General features: G+C 47.4%; 1 protein-coding gene across 1 annotated transcript in view; it reads left to right on the forward strand.

Moving 5' to 3' along the window:
• Positions 1-23,580, forward strand: part of ESR2 (estrogen receptor 2) — a 52,267-nt gene that overhangs the window by 22,687 nt on the left and 6,000 nt on the right. Inside the window, exons 4-6 of the mRNA XM_017349392.3 lie at positions 7,297-7,593; positions 10,821-10,959; positions 18,981-19,114. Of these exons, the coding sequence (XP_017204881.3) occupies positions 7,297-7,593; positions 10,821-10,959; positions 18,981-19,114 (570 nt within the window). The remainder of the gene's footprint in view (positions 1-7,296; positions 7,594-10,820; positions 10,960-18,980; positions 19,115-23,580) is intronic.

Genomic DNA, 23,580 nt, shown 5'->3' on the forward strand with positions numbered 1-23,580 from the left:
ATTTATTTTATTTTTTCAAAATTTATTTTAAAGATTTATTTATTTGAAAGGCAGAGTTAGAGAGAGAGAGAGAGAGAGAGAGAGAGCGCGAGCGCCAGCTTCCATCCGCTGGTTCACTCCCCCAAATGACTGCAAAGGCTGGGGCTAGGCCAGGCTGAAGCCAAGAGCCAGGCGCTTCTTCCAGAGCCCTCGGACCGTCTTCTACTGTTTTCCCAGGCGCATCAGCAGGGAGCTGGATTGGAAAGTGGAACAGCTGGGTCTCGAATCAGTGCCCATATGGCATGCCGGTGTTGCAGGTGGAGGCTTAACCTTCTATGCCACAGAGCCAGCCCCTATTTTTTTTTTAATTTCTTTAAAGATTTATTTATTCATTTGAAAGTTACAGAGAGAGGAGAGACAGAGAGATCTTCCATTCACTGGTTCATTTCCCCAAATGGCTGCAATGACTGGGGCTGGGCCAGGCCAAAGCCAAGAACAGGAGCTTCTTCCAGGTCTCCCATATGAATGTAGGGGCCCAGGGACTTAAGCCATGCTCCACTACTTTCCCAGGTGCATTAGCAGAGGGCTGGATCAGAAGTGGAGCAGCTGAGGCTCAAATCAGCACCCAGTGTGGGATGCTGGTACCGTAGGCCGAGACTTAACCCCCTGAGCAACAGCACCTGCCCTAAATTTTTATTTCTAATTGACACATAGTGGTTGTACTCACCTTTGTGGTGTACAGTGTGACATTACCCTAAACGTATATGTGTAATGATCAGGTCAGGATGACTGAGGTACCCATCACTGCAGACATTTATCATCTGTTCCTTTCAATCAGGAATCATGGCTCTTCTGGTATCTTTTTCTCTGTCTTCCCAGTCTTGTGTTTTCTGGTGAGGACACCACCTAGCCTACCTTCAGGCTTAAGGTTCGTTATAAGGTTACACTGCAGTGCAAGTAGCCGGAGAAACCATCTGAAGAGCCGTATATTTGTGTTGGGACCGCAACCCAGCATCTTTGGTACCATCTCCTTATTCACCTGCTCTGTATACTTGGTGAAAGATGTTTAGCAGGAGGGTGATAGATAACATAGTGGTTAAAAGCCCCAGTGCTAAATTCAGCCTACTGCTTGGGTTTAGATTCTGCTGCTTCTATTTTTTTTTTAAAGATTTGTTTATTTAGTTGAAAGAGTTATAGAGAGGCAGAGGCAGAGAGAGTGAGAGAGGTCTTCCATCTGCTGGTTCACTCACCAAATGGCTGCAATGACCAGAGCTGGGCCCATCTGGAGCCAGGAGCCAGGAGCTTCTTCCAGGTCTCCCACACAGGTGCAGGGGCCTAAGAACTTGGGCCATCTTCCACTGCTTTCCCAGGCCATAGCAGAGAGCTGGATCGGAAGAGGAGCAGCCGGGACTCGAACTGGCAACCATGTGGGATGCTGGCACTGCAGACAGTGGCTTTACCTGCTGCACCACAGCACCAGCCCGTGCTTCTTCTGTTTTTAGCTTCCCTGCCTTGGACAAGTTGTGCCGTCTTGTGCCTGGTTCCCCCTACACTGGAGGTAATAATAGCACCTGTTGTTGAGGGCGGTGGTCAGTGAGAGACGGCCTGTGTGCAGGGCACAGTGCCCTGCAGATTGATGCTGTCAGTAGATGGTAGCTGCCGTTGTTGGCACTTCGCTGTCATCGTCTTCTTTTGGTGGGGGCTGTTTGCCGTCATCTAGCAGGGAGTACCCCTATTTGGGTAGAGTTTGCCATTGAGCTCGCTCCAAGGCAGTGGCTGGGTTCCAATGTCAAAGCTACAGCACCAGAAATGCCTTGATAGGAAAATAGCAGTTCCTGCTTCAGAGCTTTGATGTTGCTGGGCCTGGACTCCCCGGAACTCACTGTAGGGCCTGGACCTCGTCGGACTTTGCTCTTGGAAGTTGGCAGATACATGTAGTTGTATGGATTCCAGATATTTGACTTTGGGCGTATGAATTTGTCCTACACCCTACAAAAGGGAAATATGTAAACGGAAAGATGCTTTGTTCCACTTTACTATGGGGTATGAATTAGTCCTTTTATTTTTTGGTCTCTATAATGAAATACCTGAGTCTGGGTTAACTTTATAAAGAAAAGAGGTTTGTTTAGCTCACGATTCTGGAGGTTCAAGGGCCTGCATATGGTGCTGGCCACTTTGCTTTTTGCTAGCAGAGTCCCGAGGCAGTGCAGGGCGTGACATGGAGACAGGGAGCATGTGTGCATGTGTGTGTGTGTGTGTGTGTGTGTGCGTGTGCTGGTCTCTCCTAACTGCTTACAGAGCCACCAGTGTTCAGTGGTGGGGGCTCTGCCCTGATGCACACAGTGGGGTGTTTGCACCCTCTCGAGACTTCACAGTGGGAGTGAAATTCCAACACGTGAAGCCTTAGCAGGCACACTAACGCTGTCACCAAGCGGGATTTAACTGATCTTAATTCTCTGTAGCACTTCCATCTGCTCAATAATGGATAGAACTTTCCTTCTCCTACGATTAGCCAAAGGGAAAAGGAAATGCTGATACACATACTTTTTGAGTCAATAATTTGAATTTCTTAATATCACCTAATGAACATTTTTTTACAGATTTTATTTATTTATTTGAGAGGTTGAGTTACAAAGACAGGGAGAGAGAGAGACAGAGAGAAAGGTCTTCCGTCCGTTGGTTCACTCCACAAATGGCCACATGGCTGGAGCTGTGCCAATCCGAAGCCAGGATCCAGGAGCCTCTTCCTGGTCTCCCATGTGGGTGCAGGGGCCCAAGGACTTAGTCCATCTTCCACTGCTTTCCCAGGCCACAGCAGAGAGCTGGATTGGAAGAGGAGCAGCCGGGACTAGAACTGGTGCTTATTTGGGATGCTGGCGCCGCAGGTGGAGGATTAACCTGCTCCATGGAACCGGCCCCACATTTCTTTATTTAAAATGTGGGCAGCTGAATTTAGCAAACAGATGTAATGGTGCGAGTACAAAAATTAGGCTTTTATAAAAAATATTTATTTTTTTATTTGAAAGGCAGAATTACAGAGAGGCAGAGAGACAGAGCTTCCATCTGCTGGTTCATACCCCAAATGGCTGCAGTGGCTGGAGCTGGGCCAGTCTGAAGACAGGAGCTTCTTCTGGGGGCAGAGACCCAAGGACTTGGGCCATCTTCTGTTTTCCCAGGCACATTAGCAGGGAGCCGGATCAGAAATGGTGCAGCTGGGACTTGAAATGGTCTTTATGGATGCTAGCATTGCAGGCGGTGGCTTTTCTGGCTATGCCACAGCACTGGCCCCAAAACTAGGCATTTTAAGAGTTTAGTTTTTGAGTATGGCACTGTGGCACAGCAGGTTAAAGCCCTAGCCTGCAGGGCCAACATCCCATATGGGCGCCGGTTTGACTCCTAGCTGTTCCGGTTCCAATCCAGTTCTTTGCTATGGCTTGGGAAAGCAGTAGAAGATGGCCCAAGTCCTTGGGCCCCTGCCCCCATGTGGGAGACCCAGAAGAAGCTTCTGGCTCCTGGCTTCAGATCAGCTCGGCTCTTGCTGTTGCGGTCATTTGGGGAGTGAACCAGCAGGTGGAAGACCTCTCTCTCTCTCTCTCTCTCTCTCTCTCTGTCTCTCTGTCTCTCTGTCTCTCTCTCTGGCTCTACCACTCTCTGTAACTCTGTCTTTAAAATAAATAAAAATCTTTTTTTTTAAGTTTAGTTTTTAGGATTTTTTTTTTTTTTTGACAGGCAGAGTGGACAGTGAGAGAGAGAGACAGAGAGAAAGGTCTTCCTTTTGCCGTTGGTTCACCCTCCAATGGCCGCTGTGGCCGGCGGGCTGTGGCTGGTGCACCGCGCTGATCCAATGGCAGGAGCCAGGTACTTCTCCTGGTCTCCCATGGGGTGCAGGGCCCAAGGACTTGGTCCATCCTCCACTGCACTCCTGGGCCACAGCAGAGAGCTGGCCTGGAAGAGGGGCAACCTGGACAGAACCCAACTGGTACTAGAACCCAGTGTGCCGGCGCCACAGGCGGAAGATTAGCCTAGTGAGCTATGGCGCTGGCCAGTTTTTAGGAATTTTTTTTAAAAAAATTTTCCTTCCTTCCTTCCTTCCTTCCTTCCTTCCTTCCTTCCTTCCTTCCTTCCTTCCTTCCTTCCTTCCTTCCTTCCTTCCTGTCTGTCTTGGCAGTGTCCGTAGAGATAGAAATCTTCCATCCACTGTTTCACTTCCCAAATGGCTACAACAGCCAGGACTGAGCCAGGCCAAAGCTAGGAGCCAGGAGCTTCTTCCGGGTCTCCCATGAGGGTGCAGGTGCCCAAGGACTTGGGCCATCTTCTGCTGCTTTCCCAGGCCACAGCAGGGAGCTGGATTGGAAGCACAACAGCCAGAACTTGAATCACCACCCATATGGGATGCCGGCGCTGCAGGTGGCATTTACCCACTAGGGCACAGCGCTGGCCCCAATATATTCTCTTAATTAATTTCATTTGAAAATTTAAATTTCTCTTCCCGAATAAGGAATCTTAGGAAATTCTAACCAAAGTCGTTTTCCTCTCTTCTTACATGTTATCATCTGCTATCCTGACTCTACCTGGTATCTTTATCTGCAGAAACTAGCTATTGTTGCATTCATTCAACATTGTTTCAGATTTAATCTCAGATACGCCGATTTAGAGTCTTCTGAAACCTGTTTTAGTTCATTTTTCTCCATCTCAACAGTTTAGCTATTATTTCAGAGGTGCTCTGAATGATACATATTTTAAATCTCTGTTCAGTGAAAATGCTCTGAGCTAGTCCTCATCTTTGAATGATGGTTCAGCTCAGAATGTGATTCCAGTTTGAAGGATTCCCACCTCCATTTTCTGAATTCTGGCCCATAAACCTGTAAAGACTGAAACATGTTGGTACCAGCACAGGAAGAGGAGAATAGATATGTAAAACAGCGGAGAATCCAGAACAAGAATACTTTATATATCATTATTTATTAAGGACAAAGCATTTTAAATCAATGTTTAGAAAAGCGTATTTAATAAATAGTATTGGTAAAATGTGCACTCATCTGGGAAACTGTACCATGAAATATCAGTATAATAGAGAGCTGCATAAGATTCCAAATAGATTTGAACTGAGAAGATGAAGGAGAATGTTTGTACAAGATGGTGTGACAAAAACTCACCACGAGCATCGTTAAAGCTTATGTAGCAAACAAGACATATTGCACGTAACCAAAGTTAGCTGTCACTGCAGTATTAGGAACCTTTATAATAATACATTAGAGGAAAATAATATAAAACAAGATATATAATATAAAGTTGTATATTACATAAATACATTTTAATAAAATAATACAATAATATATTAGAGGATAAAAGGGCAAAGTAAGCAAGTAGGCAATTCATAAATAAAAAAATACAAAGCAGATTTTTTTAGTCAACAACCTTACTACTCATTAAAGAAATGCTTAGTCATTTGTCCGATTAGCAAATATTAAAAATGATTTTTAGTGTCCCATGATATGAGAAAATAGGTAGTCTTTAAACCATTGTTCAGAGTATAAAATTTTAAATACTTTTGGAGAACATTATGTCAATATATATTAAAATTTTAAATGTGTATATGCTTTGGTTCAGCAGTTTCACTCCAAATTTATTGTAAGGAAGTACTTAGATATGCATCTAAAAATGTATTTCCATTTGCATTTAATATTGGCAAAGCAATTAGAAACAACCTAAATATTCATCAATAGGAGACTTCAAATAAGTAAATGATGTTATAGAACAGAGTGCTATACAGTTTTTAAATATTTGTAAAATTGTTTTAAATAAAAACCCAAAATGTAGATTATAAAATAGTTTATGTACTGATTATGTATGAAATACAGAAAATTACAAAATATAAAAAAGTCAAAGAATTTAGATCAAAATTCACTTATATGTTACATATTTTTAAACATTAATTTGTTTTTGAAATATACTTGTTTAAAATGTAAAAAGAAAAACTCAGGAAACTTAGGCATGCCAGCATGCCTTAAAAGAGAAGTGGATTCTAATTATTCTTAGGTGTTTAAATTTAACTGAAAATTGATCCCTGTTAAAAATAAGAGTGGGAATAAGAGAGGGAGGAGACGTACAGTTTGGCACAAGCTCACTCAGACTTACCCCTAATGGTAGAGCTAGAAACGTGCCATGGGACTCCAAATTCCATTAAGTTGGTAGGTACCAATGCCATCTTACTAGTTAAAGTGATCAGTTTAAGTTCATAATTGATCATAAAGATAGGATTAAGTGTCAAAGGGAACACATAAATAAGACCAGTGTCTGCTAATTATAATTGATAGAATTAAAAAAGAGAGAAGGACCCACCATGAGAAGCAGGATACACAGCAGACTCATAGAATGACAAAGGCCCTTAACAGCACTCTGGCCTCAGAATCAGCCCTTAAGACATTCAGATCCGGCTAAAAAGCCCATGAGAGTTTCTCAGGCATGGAAAGCCAAGACACTTTGGCAAAAAATGATCTAAATGAAAGATCTCTGTGAGTGAGATCCCAGGGGAAAGAGGGGGCCATCAAAGAAAGAGGTACCATTCTCTGAAGGGAAGGGAAAACTTTGACTTTGATTATGGCCTTGTCTAAATAAGGTCAGAGTTTGTGAACTCAAGAGGCTTCCATAGCCTTGGCAGCTCATGACAAGAGCATCGGGTGATTACTGATGTAATAAAGAAGAGTGTCAATTGTTAAATCAACAACAGGAGTGACTGTGCACTTGCTTCCCATGTAGGATCTCTGTCAATGTGTTATACTATGCAAATTAATGGTAAAACTAGTATTCAAACAGTACTTTATACTTTGTGTATCCATGTGGGTGCAGTCTGTTGAAATCTTTACTTAGTATAGAGTTGATCTTCTGTATATAAAGATAATTAAAATGAATTTCAACGAAGAATGGGATGGGAGAGGGAGTAGGAGATGGGATGGTTTGTGGGTGGGAGGGAGGTTATAGGGGGGAAAAACCGCTATAATCCAAAAGTTGCACTTTTAGAAAACTTTTATTTAATAAATATAAATTTCCAAAAAAAAAAGTGGATTCAGTATCCATAGATAACCCTGAAATGGGGAGACCTGAGAAGTTGTTGGTGTTGCTGATGTCACACCTGTAATGAGCACTGCTGGGTACAAGCCTCCAGGGCTCCAGATAATCACAGCGAAGCCTCCGCTGTCAGACTTGCTTGCTCTGAAGATGCACTTGCTAGGGGCTTTCTGTGATGTCACTGTGTCGTTTTCACCCTGGCCAGTCGGGGAGCTGGAATGCTGGTCATCGTCTGCTTTCGCCCCGCAGGCTCCCGGAGAGAAAGGTGTGGGTACCGCATAGTGCGGAGACGGAGAAGTTCCGGCGAGCTGCACTGCCCGAGCAGAGCCAGGAAGAACGGAGGCCCTGTGACGCGCGTCAAGGACGTGCTGCTGAGCGCCCTGAGCCCGGAACAGCTGGTGCTCACCCTGCTGGAGGCAGAGCCGCCCCACGTGCTGGTGAGCCGCCCCAGCTCGCCCTTCACCGAGACCTCCATGATGCTGTCCCTCACCAAGCTGGCCGACAAGGAATTGGTGCACATGATCGGCTGGGCCAAGAAAATCCCCGGTAGGCTCCCTGGGTGATTGTGTTCCATTTGTGGGAAGGCCTGCCCGATGTTTAGGGGCTGGGGGTACAAAGTGGAGGTCCCCGGGCTCTGTCCACATGTTTACAGCTTGCCGTCTTGATTCATAACTTGTAAATGAGGTTTGTTTTTTTCCTTCTGTCTTGACCCACATACCCTCAGGTGTCCTGGGAGGCAGTTTCTGACTCAGGAATCTTGAGGCTTCTGGGTTCTTCTATATTATGCATGGTAGTGCAGGAGGAGTTAGTTGTATGTGACCTGCCCTTTTCTTTCAAGATTGATTTATTTATTTGAAAGTCAGAGCTGCAAAGTGAGGGGGGTCGGAGAGAGAGATCTTCCATCCGCTGTCACTCCCCAGCTGGCACAATGGCCAGGCCAAAGTCAGGAGCTTCATCAGGGTCTCCCACATGGGTGGCAGGGGCCCAAACACTTGAGCCATCTTCTGCTTCTTTCTTCAGGCCATTAGCAGAGAGCTGGATTGAACGTGGTGGGGTAGCAGGACACGAACTGGTGCCCGAATGGGATGCTGGTGTCACAGGTGGTGGCTTTACCAGCTAACACCACAATGCCAGCCCCTAGCCCTTCCATTTCTATTCCTCACTCTTCTTTCCCCATCCCCAGATCCATCCGACACCACGGAGACACATGCTCCTCCTATGTGTCCACATCATCTGTTGGCCACTTCTGTGTCCACGTGTGGTATGGGAGGAGACTCACCCAGTGTCTGCAGCTGGGCTTAGGACCATTGGGCAGGGAATTCTAAGGTCCCAGGGCCTGGCTGGAAGGCAGAGATGTTTGCTGCACTCTGGCCCGTGTCTCCTCTGCTTGGAAGGGGCAGTGTGGGGGTCATTTCTTGGTCTGGATCCCCATTCCTTCCCAGTCCCCTGAGGATTTTCTGGTTTGTGGCTCTGTTTTGTTTAGCATCTTTACTTTTGCCAGAATTAAGTTGTTTTCCCTGCCCTTTGCCAGGAGAGAATACTGATGCATCTTCCTCTAGATTTTGCTTTCTTTTTTTTTTTTTTAAGACTCATTTATTTATTTGAAAGGTAGAGTTAAAAAGTGAGAAGGGAAGGGAGAGAGTGAGTGAGCGAGAGAGAGATCTTCCATCCGTTGGCTCATTTCCTAAATGACCTTTAGCAGCTACGGCTGGGCCAGGCTGAAGCCAGGAGCTTCTTCCAGGTCTCCTATGTGGGTTCAGGGGCCCAAGGACTTGGGCCATCCTCCACTGCTTTCCCAGGCACATTGGCAGGGCGCTGAATCAGAAGTAGAGCAGCTGGGACTTGAACCGGTGCTCATATGTGATGGCAACACTGGAGGCAGCTGATTAACCCACTGTGCCACAATAACAGCTCTGGTTTAGGGCATTTGGGGAGTGAACCAGTGGCTGGGAGATCTCTCTTTGTCTCTGCCTCTCAAATAAGATAAATAAATAGGGACGGACATTTAGCACAGTGCTTACGTCCCTGCTTGGGATACCTACGTCCCATACTAGAGTGTCTGATTCAGTCCCAACTGCTGCACTTCCCCTCCAGCTCCTGCTAACAGGCATCCTGGGGAGGCACAGCAGATGATGGACCAAATGTCTGGGTCCCTGTAACCCACAGGGGAGACCCCAAGCGAGTTCCAGGCTCTTGACTTCAGCCTAGTGCAACCCTGACTGTTGTGGGCATTTGGGGAGTGAACTAGCAGATGGAAGATCTGTCTTTCAAATAAAATGAAAATTAATTAATTAAATTGAAAATAAAAATATTAAATGTGTTGTAAACACTATTTCGTGGGACCCCACTTGGAGAGTGGTGGTGAAATTAATTATTGCTAAACCCTATACAGCTTATTTGTGTCCTAACAAAACTGAATTTGTAAGCTGCCTTAGTCCCTCCTCTAGCCTGGTTTTTCAAAATAGGCTTTGTCCAAAGTTGTGAATTTCTCTTCTTCTCTCTCAGTTGACATAGTCATTGACCAGTGAAAATATGAAAATCTCACCCAGTCTCGATCTTGTTGAATGTTATCTATAAGAATAAACAGCCCTCCCTGTCTCGAGTAGGCCGACAGCTGTGACTGGGAGAGAGGGGGACGTGCACACGTCAGGCACTGGACTGAGCCTCTGTGTGGCGTTGGAAGGGTCTGTCCACCTTGCATTCATCGCTCCTGCCAGTTTTCCTCCACGCAGAATTGCATTGTAGCTGTTGAGAGACTCGGCGCACGGGTGGTCTCGGGGCTGTAGTCTCCTCAACTAGAGATGAGGAGGGTCAGAGATCCTACTGTAGGAAGCCCTCGGAGGTTGGCAGTATGACCCCCGTTTCTCAGAGCAAAGGAGATTGAGTGGTCAGCTGGGAAAGGCCTGGCCGTGACTGTACGTGTGTGACGCTGCCCCTCCTTTCCTCACGCCCCGGGGGAAGTCCCCCGCCGTTGGCCTTGCCTTTGGACTGCTTCCCTTCCTGGGGCTGACCTGTTGGGGCTCTGTGGCCAGTGCTGGGAGGCTCTCCGGGCCTCCTGTGTGGCAGCCTTTGCCCTTCAGGACGGAATTGGGAGACCCCGCCCAGAAGGATGCTCCTAACTCTGCACGGGAGGTGTTGTGTCCACGGAAGCCTCGACTCTGCAGAGGCTGGTGTTGCTGTCTGTCCACGTGTACCCCACTGGCAGCCTCTGCCCCCCCCAACCCCCCTGCTCCCAGTCATGGCCTGGGTCAGGAGCAGGTCCTCTGACGCCCAGCCGAGCATTGCCTCAGTCAATGGAGCAGAAGAAGTACGAGGCTGCAGCCGATGAAGCTTGGGTCAGGCTTTCTGTTCTTCCTCGGTGTCTGGGGAGCCAGATGAACCCAGGTACCAGACCTGTATAAGTTCTAAATCCTGAAAAATGCCGGGGCGCGTTCTGGGAAATGTGTCGCTGCGTGATTTTGTCATTGTAGGAACATCACTCACACACACCTGGGCTGTTGGAATCCTTCATACCCCTGGTTCCTTCATATACGTGAAGCCGCTCGGTGCCCTAGGACTGGGTATTAGTCTCGAGAAGGGGCCCAGGACTGGCTCACCCTAAGTTCAGATGGTTCTTCCTTTAACCAGCCTTCACCACATTTTAAAAACACAGGTTATTTTCCTGTATTGTTAGGGATTATTTTTTTTTCTCTTTAAAACCTGCTGTCGTGTTGTCACAGGCACGAGGTGCTGAGGGAAGGGCAGGTGCGTCTCACAGCTCTTGCTTTCCCCAGGCTTTGTGGAGCTCAGCCTGTTGGACCAAGTGCGGCTCTTGGAGAGCTGCTGGATGGAGGTGTTAATGGTGGGGCTCATATGGCGCTCGATCGACCACCCCGGCAAGCTCATCTTTGCCCCAGACCTCGTGCTGGACAGGTGAGGAAAGCACCGTGTGCTGCTTCTGCCTCTTGTTTGATCAGGGCGTGTGGTGAGTGGGGAGCAGTTACAGCGTCACACCGAACAGGCAGCCGCGGGGGCGGAGGCCATCGATCCTTCACGGGGCCAAGAATCGAAGTTCTGTGACTCATTTGTTAATGTTTATTTTTAATTAATTAATTTATTTGAAAAGGAGAGAGAAAGAGGGGATGTACACAAGCACTCTCCTACCCGCTGGTTCACTTCCCAAACGCCTGCAACAGCCAGGGATGAACCAGGCCAAAGCCAGGAGTTGGGGTCTCAGTCTGGGTGTCCCACGTGGGTGGCAGGAGCCCAGGGGCTTGAGCCATCATCCACTGCCTGAAGCAGAGCCAGACGTGAGCCCAGGTACTCCAGCGTGAGAGGCAGGCATCTCATATGGCATCTCATCTACCACACCAAAGGCCTGCCCTCCTGTGACTCATCTCTCTCTTTTTTTTTTTTTTTAATTTCTATCTTTCAAAGGCAGAGTGATGGAGGGAGAGATAGAGACAGGTAGACAATCCATCTTCCATCCGCTGGTTGATTCCTCAAATGGCCATAATGTCCAGGGCTGGTCTAGATCCAATCCAGACGCCTGGAACTCCATCCAGGTCTCCCACATGGGTGGCAGTGGCCCAAGCACTAGGATCATCTCTGCTGCTTTCCCAGGCACGGTAGCAGGAAGCTGCGCTGGAAGCAGACCAGCTGGCACTCAAATTGTTGCCCTGATATGGGGTATCGCATTGTTTGCAATGCAGTTTGCAATGTTTGCATTGCAAACAGCAACACTGGCCCCCTCATTTTAAATGAGTGTTGCAGTATCAGCCACAGGCCAGGGATACAAGAGACTGCATCCTGCAGGATATGTGGCCACTATGTGCACATGTCAATTTAGGTTTTTCTTAAAAAATCCCATTATCAGGTAATAATCTAAAATTTTTCCGAGTTTTTTCCACCTGTAGTGACCAATTACATCTCTAGCTATCTAGACAGGCGATCAGATTCTTACAGATCTGCCAGATTCATTTTCAAGTGCTTTAACTTACCTGAATGCATGTGCTCTTGCATTTTTGGCAACAGCAATTGCCGGAGTGGTTATTAAAACCAGGTGAAAGTGAATGGAAATTGGAACATGATGGTGCTAGTGCTGTGTCTTGGTTGCATTTTAGTTTTCTTTCGGAGGTCACATGGAAAGGGCTGGGGATTTGCCACACTGGTTTAGCTGCTGCTTGGACATCCTTATCCTGGCCTGCATCAGTGTCTGCTCCGAGGCTCAGCTCTGCTTCCTGGTGACGTGCATCCTGGGAGGCAGCAGGTGAAGGCCAGGTGGTTGGGTGCCTGCCACATGCGGGAGACCTGGAGTGAGTTCCTGGCTCCCGGCTTTTTTAATCTGGCCCAGCCCCAGATATTGCAGGCACTTGAGAAGTGAACCAGCAGATGGAAGATGTGTCTCATCTCGGCTCCTCTCTCTCTCTCTCTGTCTCTCTCTCTCTCTGTCTCTCTGTCTCTCTCTCTCTCGTTCTGTTTCTTTACCTTTCAAATGAATAAGATAGGGGTATGTGTTTGGCACAGCAGTTAAGACACCACTCGGGATGCCCACGACCCACACAGGGATGCCTGGTTGAGTCCCAGCTTCTCTGCTTCAATCCAGCTTCCTGCTAATGTGCCTGGGAGGCAGTAGGGACTACCTCAAGTATGCGGGTCCTTGCACCCATGTGAGAGGTAGGGGTTAAATTCTGAAATGCTGGCTTCAGTCCCAGCTGTGTGGGCATCTGGGGGTGAACCGGCGGATGGAGGATCTCTGCGTTTGACTCTTTGTCTTTGTTGCCCTGCCCTTCAAATGAAGTGAAAATACTCTTTAAAAAAGTCAAATTCTATTTTAAAAAGTTTTTAGAAAAGATTTATTTATTTGAAAGGTAGAGTCACAAAGAGGGAGAGATAGGGGCAGATATATAGAGATCTTGAATCCACTTTTTCACTCCCCAAATGGCTGCAATGGCTGGGGCTGGGCCAGGCCAAAACCAGGAGCCAGGAGCTTCATCCAGGTCTCCCACATGCGTGGCAGGGACCCAAGCTCTTGGGCCATCTTCTGCTTTCCCAGGCACGTTAGCAGGGAGCTGGATTGGAAGTAGAGCAGCTGGGACACGGACTGGTGCCCATATGGGATGCCAGTGCTGCAGGTGGCAGCTTTACCCGCTACACCACAGCACCAGCCCCTAAAATATTTTTAAAAAGTTTTTAAAAGGACATGTTTGACAGGCAGAGAGACAGGGAGAGACAGAAAGAGAGCTCCCACCAGCTTCTTCATTCACAACAGCTGGGGCTGGCTCAGGCTGCAGCCAGGAGCTACAAACTTACAGCAGGTCTTCCACATGGGTGACAGGGACCTGGCTACTTGAGCCATCACCTGATAGCCTCCAGGGTACTCATTGGCAGGAAGCTAGAATTTGGAAGTAGAGCTGCAACACGAACCGAGGCACATGGATAGGATGTCCCAAGAAGTGACTACTATGCCAAATGCCAGCTTCCAGGAACCAATTTTTGATTGATATAGTTGAACTGTTTATGTAGGGAAAACTGGAATATATAAAATCGCAGGCATTGTAGCAGGTGAAACGGACCACTTCCTTGGTGAAAAACTGCTGGTGTTGAATATTCAGCCATATTCAACCCTGCACATTGTAGGAGGATCCCCAGGGCTATTGTGGGTAGACATGGCGGAAGAGGTTCTTGTGTTCACGCAAGAAGGAATTCAGAGGTGAGACAGAGAGGAGTGGGAAGCAGGGTAGCTGGGCTGAATGGGGCAGGGCATCCATCAGATGGGCGCCTCTCCAGACAGAATCCGAGAGCGAGTGCCCGTTCACTCCGACTGGAGAAAGCAAGAGTACGTGGTTTAATGGAGAGAGCTGAGCGCACAGTCTGTATTGAGACTGGGGCTTATTAGGGAATGGGTTCCAGTTCTTCCCACTATTTCTCCTTTTACCTTTCCTCTTCTCCTGGACTGAGGGTTTGCTGAGTGCAAAGTAGGTAAAATCCTCCCAGGGTTTCACGACTCAGTGCTATCAGACGGGCTCCGGACAGAGGAGCTTCGCCTAGGGTGCCTCCCTTGGGCGAAGGCTGTGAAGGTTTTGTTGCCAAATGCTCTCGAGCTGGGTAACCCATTTGGTGATGAGCGGAGAATTCTCCTGGGGAGCGTTCCTTTGTCGGGGGAAGGCTGGGACCACCTGTAGAGTTAGCAGGTGTGGACAGGGCTTAACACTGTAACATGCTAGACTGCTCCCAAGGTGTCTTCTGACTGCTGAAGCCTTAGGCCCCTCTTACACATCTAGGCTCATTCCTAACTTCCTGCCTAACACTGAGTGGGAGCACCCCTCCAGCTCCTGCGTTGTTATCCTGTTATCCCTTAAGGTGACCGGATTCTCAGAAGCCCGCCACGCACCGCTCCTTCGTGGGCAGCAGTGCTCTGCCTGCCTGTTGCTGTGAGGACAGCACGGACCAAGTGCACGTTCTTGATAACGGACGTGTTTGGGTGTGGAGCAGAGGCTTTGCGAAGAGCTGCTCAAACAGGGGCGCGGCCAGGAGGTGGCTCACAGAGGGGTGTTCCGGAAGCCCGGAGCAGTGTGGGCCATCAGACCCTTTGGTAGCAAGCAGAACAGCCACGTGCTGGGCCTCAGTGTGCCAGCGGCATCTTCAGCACCTCATGTGTGTTGATCCTTCAGTCTTCACAGTAGCCCCTTGTGGGGGGGGGGCACCGTTATTTTCCCCGTCCTTTAGGTATGTAAATGGCAGGTTACTGAGTAGCAAGTGGTGGAGCTAGACTTGAGGGAATCCTGGTCATTGGTGACAGTGGTGCACTGACCCTCAGTGGGATGGACAAACGGAAGGGGAAAGAAGAGACCAAAAGGCAAACTCACTTTCTCCTTTATTCTTGTGTCTTAGAAAAGCCCATGTTCTGCCCCCCTGCACTTCAGAAACTCACTGCTCCGGCTGAGATCTCAGGGTGCCACGGTCCAAGGCAGAGTGAAAAGCCACGCACCAAGGCAGAGTGAAAGGCCCAGCACCCAGCTATTGCATCTGCTGGACTTCAAAAGTCTTTTGCACTAAAGTAAACGGATCTTTTGATTCCATTTTTTCCTTGCGCTTTTGGAGGTATCCTCATATTAGGTCTACATTTTAGGTAGGTCATATAAGAAAAATTATTTTTCTACAACTTATTTTAAATAAACTCATTAGTCTTCTTTAAAAAATTGAGAGGCAGAGAAATAGAGCTCCCATCTGCTGGTTTATTCTCCAAATGCCTTAACACCTGTGGCAGGGAAGCTAGGAGCTAGGAATTGGGTGGCAGGGACTCACTTGCTTGGCCCATCACCCCTGCCTCCCAGGGTCTGCATTAACAGGAAGCTGGGGTCAGGAGCAAGAGCTGGGCTTTGAATTCAGACATTAAAAAATATTTATTTTTATTTATTTGGAAGGAAGAGTTACAGAGAGTTAGAGAGAAGAAAGACAAGTCTTCCATCCATTGATTCACTCCCCAAAGGGCTGTAACGTCTGGAGCTGAGCTGATCCAAAGCCAGCAGCCAAGAGCCTCCTCTGGGTCTCTCCTGTGGGTGCAGGGGCCCAGGGACCTGGGCCATCTTCCACTGCTTTCCCAGGTGTATTAACAGGGAATTGGATCAGAAGTAGAGCAGCCAGGACTTGAACTGGTGCCCACATGGGCTGCTGGTGCTACAGATGGCAGCTTTACCTGCTATGCCACAGCATCGGCTCCTTGTTTCAGGATTTTAACATTGAAATCATTTGTTCTCTTTTACTTTTAAATCCTTTAATCTTGTCCTTGCTTCTTATGCATACTTCAGCTTCCATAAAATTACAAAATAATTAGTTCATTAATTGGTTAAAGTCCTTCCTCACTTTCTTCAGTGTAACTCAGCTTGGAGTAGAACTTTATTAGGTTGTCATTTATGAGGTGTTTTGCTTTGTTTCTCATTTGTTTTTAGAAATGTATTGGTTTATTCAGGCTATGACAGGAATAACAACACTGTCACTGTGCCACCCCTTGAAGGAGGCAGTTGGCTGTCCACCCAAGGAGGACAGCGGTTAGGCCCAGTTCTTCAGAAAGATTTACCTTTTCCAGGAGCTACGCACACCCGGTATCTAGTTTCCCCCCATTTTTGAGATAGGAATTTGCAACTAAAATGGGAAGCATTTTAGTGAGGAAATGGTACCAATTTCGGTATTTAGGGAGAGTCCCTATGCATGGGTGCGGTCCCACCTGTGATTTGAGTCTCACGGAAAGGGAAAGAGCCAAAGCACGAGTGTGCTTCAAAAACCTCCTGGAAAATGGGATTAAAGGGCAAATTTATTTGAAACTGTTTGAAATCCATACAAAGAAGGAGTCTTCAAAACGCTCTCGAAAAATGTGTATTATGAAAAATCATGCAGAGACTTTGAAAATTTTCTGCAATAAAATAAACTTCACATTTAATTCCATGTGTTCACAAACATTTTGAATTACCCTGGTATTCAACCAACAATGCAAGAACTGATAGATTTTTGGTTTTGCTCTTCAGAGATATTTTAAAACCAGCTTTTTTAGTATCCTATTTCTCAAGGCCAGCAGTTACAATTTCTAATAATTGTTCCCATCAAAAGGGACTTGCTGATGTATCACGAGGGACATTCACAAAACAGAAGCATTTCTTGTGCACCTGCTAAGTACAGGGCCTGTGTCTTCCATTTTGGATGCCTGCATGGTTGTCTGGTGGAGCCCAAAGCTGGGAGATAGGAAGACAGGGTAAGAGGGCTGGGAATTCGCTGTAGGTTTTGATGTTCTTCGCCCAGGGTTGATGGTGAGTACATGTAGGGGGCACTGCTGTTTTGTCTTGTAACCTGTGCACTTTGAGACTGCTGCAACTGTTCTTGCAAGTTACCAGGCTCATTTGACAACATGAGCAGTTGCCATAGCTGTAGCTCTGCCCAGGTAAGTTTGCAGGGGGCGAGGTCACGGTTGAGCTGCTGTCCTGGTATAGCACGCGACGGGAAAGGCTTCCCCAGGAGTGGTGATACCCAGTGATGGGGCTCGTCCCCAAGCACCACTGTCCCTAGACGGGGTGGGGGTGGGGAGAGTGACAGGCAAAAGCCCTGGACTGGAATCCTGGACTCCCTGCAGGGGCTGTTACAAGGACTGGAAATGAAAGCTGCAGAAGCCCATGGCCCTTTCTGTTTGCTGCTAGCTTCCAGAAGTGAGGGTTTTGTGGCAAAAGCATCTAACCGCTTGTCAAGGACTTCCGATAACTCCGGGACTGAAGATAATAGAAGTTTTTTGGAGAGAAGTGGGATGAAATAATCTGTCTCTGGATAGAATGAGTAGAAGCTGATATTTTTACGTAAATAAAAGTAACTTTCTTAAAAATTCTATTTAAAATTCATTTCTACAAAGTGCTCACAAGAATTTTGATTATGATTCAAAGTTTGTCTAAAACTTTTGCTTAAAAATAATCTTTAGCAAATCAGCAATTTCCATGTCTCTGTGTCATCTTTCTTGATTCTTATCCATTTTTTCTTTTATGTCATGTTCACTTTTGTTGTTACGTGCCTCTTAATCACGATTTCAGATCTTAAATGTCCACCAGGAAGTAAGAGGTAGGCGCTAGAAGTGAAGACTGATTTCCACGGTACCCAGGTTTCCTTGGTAACACTTTCTGGTGGGAACATGGGAGGTTCCATTTTACTAACATGAGGGTACTTCAGAAAGTTCATGGGAAATGGAATTAAAATACAACTTTGTGGGGCCAGAACCATGGTGGAGCAGGTTAAGCCACGACCTGTAACAGCGCCAGCATCCTGTATGGGCGTCGGTTCGAGTCCTGGCTGCTCCACTTCTGATCCAGTTCCTTGCTAATGTGCCTGGGAGAGCAGCAGAAGATGGCCCAGGCTCTTGGACCCTTGCACCCACGTGGGAGACCCAGAAGAAGCTCCTGGCTTCAGCCTGGCCTGACCCCAGTTGTGGCCATTGGAGAGTAGACCAGCAGATGAAAGATATTCATTCATATTCTCTCTCTCTCTCGCTCTCTCTCTCTCTCTCTGCCTCATCTCTGTGACTCAAATAAATAAATCTTTTAGGAAAAAAAGGATAGCTTTGCTACAAAAAATTTTGAAATCCATGTATAGCTTTCCCCTAATATGCACTTTGCATGAACTTTTTGAAGACTCCTCATATGCATGGATTTCAAAAATTTTTTGCACCAAAATAAAGTCATCTTTTAATCTAATTTTCCACAAATTTTTTTGATGTGTCGTATGTGATTTATCTAGGGCTCATTGACTGAAATGGTTTTGACTAAAAATAACCAACAGGAATGGTGTTGCTTTATTGAAAACGTTTGGTGAGCAAGTAGAAGAAAATACAGTTCCAAAGTGTACTTTTGCCTAAATAATATTTACTCAAAATTTTATTCAAGGATTTATAGGAAATATTTTGTTTCCTTTATATGAAGATAATTTTAGTACTTTTTTTAAAAAGATTTATTCATTTATTTGGAAGGCAGAGTTACAGAGAGGCAGAGGCAGAGAGGGAGAGATAGGTCTTCCATCCGCTGGTTCACTCCTCAAATGGCTGCAATGGTCAGAGCTGTGCTGATCCGAAGCCAGGGGCCAGGAGCTTCTTCTGGGGCTCTCACGTGGGTGCAGGGAGCCAGGGACTTGGACCATCTTCTATTGCTTTCCCAGGCCATAGTAGACAGCTGGATGGGAAGCATAGCCGGGTCTCAAACCAGTGCCCTTATGAGATGCCTGCATTGCAGACAGTGGCTTTAGCTGCTACGCCACAGTTCTGGTCTCAATTTTAATAATTTCATATCAGTAAGTGTGGTTTTATGGACACCTTATTACAATCAAAGGATGTACAAGATGAAATTTGAGATGAAAAAGAAAATATTCCTTATTACTTCTGATGGTTGCCCGGAGCTGTGTGCCTTAAATTCCCAACTGAACTTTTGTAGGGATGAGGGGAAATGCGTAGAAGGAATTCTGGAAATCTTTGACATGCTCTTGGCGACAACTTCGAGGTTCCGTGAGCTAAAGCTGCAACACAAGGAGTACCTCTGCGTGAAGGCCATGGTCCTGCTCAACTCCAGTGAGTAGCCACGTGGCTGGGCCGAGCTCTGGGGGAGAACCTGTGTGACGCTAAAGAGAGTACTGAACTTGTATTTTTGCTAGATAGGGAATGCTGGCTTCCTTTCTGCCTTCTGTTTTAAAATCAGGATTTAAACTGCAGTTAACTTTTGGCAATGTACATATAAATCATTGAGTAAACTACTGGCAGTCAGTTTAAAAAGTGGTTCAAGCCACTTGCCAGAAAACCAAAAAATGGACTTTCCAATGTTTACCTTTCAGGCTCTTGTCCATGCTCATTCCGACATTTCCCATGGTGAAAGCATTTGTGTTTAATGTTTTGGGATCTCCTTTTTACAGGCTCGCTTATTCATTTGCTTGTTCAGAAAAGGCATTTGACACACTGTCCTGCCCTCAGGTACTGCGTGGTGTGTGCTAGGGGAGGGGGAGAGGACAGATCATTAGACAGAGATCTCAGTGCTGGAATCAGGTGTGTACAGAATACTCTGAGAAAACAGGAGTGTTGAGGTTGATTTGTTCTGAGAGGATTCGTTCTGAGAGGAGGAGCGTGGTGGGGGCAAGAGGCACAGAGTCACCACGCAGACCCTGGGAGTTGGATGAGAGCAGGCCTGAGGCAAGCAGCCTGCAGACTCGTTTATTTCAGTTGCTACAGCTGCTTATATAGTAAGGCAGCCAATCTGGTCAAGGGGTGCTCTATGCCCCAACCAATCACAGCCTGTTGCCAGGCCGGCTCCAAAGCCATCCAATCACAGCCTGTTGTCAGTCAGACTCTGTTGCCAGGCAGTTTCTGAAACCATCCAATCACAGCCTGTTGTCAGTCAGGCTCCGTTGTCATGTGGTTTCTGAAGCCATCCAATCACGGTCTGTTGCCAGACAGTTTCTGTTGTCAGCAGCCATCTTGGCATGACCTTTTCACCTTCGCATTCCACCACATTTCCCCCTTTTCGTTTATTTTTGAGCAGCAGGAGGCATGATTCTTGGCCATACCATTGTTGACGGCGTTTTCATGTGGTCTCCGTATGCGGCTGTGCCTGTCTTAGGTTGTCCCCCAGGGGATCTCACCTGTCATTGACTAACCAGCGCTCAAAACGAGAGACCACAGGATTGCTTGCTCAGATAGGGGTAGGAATGAGGAATAATGGTTATCAGGAATGGCATGACTGCACACAAGCTGTGGGCCATTCAAGTGGCTGACCAGAGCTAATGGGGTACAAAACGGTAATGGATGTGGCTATGGGCAGATTCTCAAGTTAGGATGATAGGGCAGGTGTGTCTGTTAACAAGGCGGACTCTCAGTCTTGTTTAGCTGGTTCTGGTTGGCTGTCACTTGCAGGCTTGACATTATTTCAGTTGGTACAACAGCTTATATGGCCAAGACAGCCAATCCGGTCAAGGGGCAGTTTATGCCCTAACCAGTCACAGCCTATTGCCAGACAGGCTCCAAAGCCATCCAATCACAGCCTGTTGCCAGGCAGGCTCGGTTTGCCAAGTGGTTTCCAAAGCCACCCAATCATGGCCTGTTGCCAGGCAGTTTCTGTTGTCAGCGGCCATCTTGGCATGACCTTTTCACCTTCTCATTCCACCACACAGCAGTAGGACAAAGGCTGGAGAGACTGCACAAGGGAGTGATGTGCATTCAGGGAAGAGCAGAGGTGCTGGGTAAGGTTCAGAACACAGCACTGCAGATCATAAATGGCTGCTTTGTGCACCGGACAGCCTTGGGAGAGGGTCAGATGGGACTGTGTGCCCAGGTGTGCACCACAGAAGGGTCACATGCAGGACTGACTGGAAAGGGGAGAGACCGAGGCTGGGCGCCTGCTAGACACAGCAGCAACCTGCACTGGGAGGAAGAGCGTGCGCCTGAGGGAAATGGAGGTGATGACGAAGGTTTTTAGGATTCTGGTTTCTTCTGGTAATACCTGGTTATTGTGAACATTCAAACAAATGAAAAGCATACAAGGAAGAATATTAAAATCACCAGGAATAGTCCCTCCCCCAAATAACTACCATGACTTTGGTCATTGTTCTCAAATTTAATTTTATTTGAGAGGCAGAGAGATGGATGGACTGAGAGCCCCATCCACTGGTTTGCTCCCCGTATGCCCACAACAGCCAGGGCTGAGTTGGATGAGGCTGAAGCCAGGAGCTAGGAACTCAGGCCAGGTCTCCCTGCCTCCCGTGGCCTGCATGAACAAGAAGCTGGAATGAGGAGCCAGAGCCGGGTATCACACCCAGGTACTCCAGTGTGAAATGTGGGTGTCTTCGATGTCTTAGCCACCAGGCCGAATGTAAATCACCCTTCCTCAGTAGTGCTCTGTCTCTCCCTACAGAGGAGCCTGAAAAGTTCGTGCAAAATTCAGATTATAAAAAAATGCATGAACTCCATGGTTTTTCTGCATCAAAATAAACTTAAAATTTAACTCCCCCTTTCCTTGAACTTTTGGAATTTCTGTCAAGTGTGTGTAGATAGCTAGAAAGAGAGAACGGAATACCAAGTAACCCATTTTAGCAGCTGAAGAGTACACTTTAGACTTTTTCCTGTCCTCTAGTAATGATTTTTTTTTTTTGAAAAAAAAAAAAAAAGACATTCAAATTTTATTTTCCAACAAACAGACAAGCATCAGCAGGTACAACTCCAGAGGTGTCTCTGTAGATCTTACATTCACAAGGCATCATTAGCTCAACAGTGAGCGCCACTGGCGTGTTCTCTGTAGCATCCGCTTCACAGTGTAAACAGCTATCATCATCATGTTCACTTAACAATTCCAGAAGGAGAGGCACAACTTGGCAAAACGTTTTCAATCCTAAAGTCAGGTGCAATAACTAAGAGGAACTCTGGGTAACAGTCCCGACCCACGTTTCAAAGAGGGTCTCCTCCCCCAAGACGAGAGGGTCTTCCTCTTTGCTCGCTAAACCAATGGAGCAACGTCTCAACACCAGCTCCGTGTCACTATGTGGACAAGAGGGGGTTTTAAAAAAAGGAATCACGAAAGTCCAGCTGCTCCCACCAGCATCAACCGTTCAGCTTAAAGACAGGACCTGGGAATACTTCAGTGGTCATAAAATAGGAAAATAGAGACTATGGCTACAAAAATAAAACATGAATGAGGTAGATAAATGAAAGCTTTTACACCCAGAACTCGCCTGTTCCAACTTCGTAGCCTTCATGCAATACTCAGGGGGAAAAATAATCTTCATAATTACTGGCATAAATAGCATCAAGGAAAACAAACAAACAAAAATCAGTATGTGAGCCCGTGATAGGAAACACTTCCTTCTCTGAGTTTAAGAATGAAACCCCAGGGACTTCTCAACCAACCCGGCACCGGGAACTGCATGGAGTCGGCGGAGACCGCCCGCTCAGGCGCCCACCCCTTCTGGGGTGTGGGAGGACCGAGACACCTGGGCAGCTTTGGCAATACAAGGGAACTCCTGGGGCTCCACAGGAACTGTATTTAAATAAGCAGCAACACACACGTTGACTCCCTAAGGCCCAACATCTGTCCATTTAAGGACATCCTCCATAAGGTTCTAAGGCTGAAGGAAGTTTGGAATTCTACAACCTTAGTGTTTGTGTGTGTGTGTGTGTGTGTGTGTGTGTGTGTGTTTTTGACAGGCAGAGTGGACAGTGAGAGAGAGAGAGACAGAGAGAAAGGTCTTCCTTTGCCATTGGTTCACCCTCTAATGGCCACCGTGGCCAGCGCGCTGTGGCCGGTGCACTGCACTGATCCGAAGGCAGGAGCCAGGTGCTTCTCCTGGTCTCCCATGGGGTGCAGGGCCCAAGCACTTGGGCCATCCTCCACTGCACTCCCTGGCCATAGCAGAGAGCTGGCCTGGAAGGGGGCAACCGGGACAGAATCCAGTGCCCCGACCAGGACTAGAACCTGGTGTGCGGGCGCCGCAACGTGGAGGATTAGCCTAGTGAGCTGCGGCGCCGGTGCTTTTCATTTTTTTTTTTTTTAAAGATTCATTTTTATTTGAAAGACGACCAGGAACGGTAGAGAAAGAGGGCAGCCAGGAGCCTGGAACTCCATCTGAGTCTTCCATGTGGGTGGCAGGGACCCAAGCGCTTGGGCCATCTTCCACTGCTTTGCCAGGAGCATCCACAGGGAGCTGGATCAGAAGTAGAACAGCCAGGACTCAAACCAGCACCCTGATGTGGGATGCTGGGGACACAGCAAAGGCTTACCCGGCAGCACACGACAATCCCGAAACTTTTCATTCCATGAGAGGACTGCAGCCTGGCCAGCGTTGTGGTGCAGCGGGTTAAGCCACCTCCTGCAGCACTGGCATTCCACGTGAGCACTGCAGCTCCACTTCCCACAGCTCCCTGCGAGTGCACCTGGGAGAGTAGCAGAAGATGGCCCGAGCACTTGGCCCTGCCACCCACGTGGGAGACCCAGATGGAGTTCTGGGCTCCTGGCTTCAGTCTGGCCCAGCTCTAGCCATTGCAGCCACTGGGGAGTG

This window comes from Oryctolagus cuniculus, chromosome 20 (assembly GCF_964237555.1).
Source record: "Oryctolagus cuniculus chromosome 20, mOryCun1.1, whole genome shotgun sequence".
NCBI lineage: Eukaryota > Metazoa > Chordata > Mammalia > Lagomorpha > Leporidae > Oryctolagus > Oryctolagus cuniculus.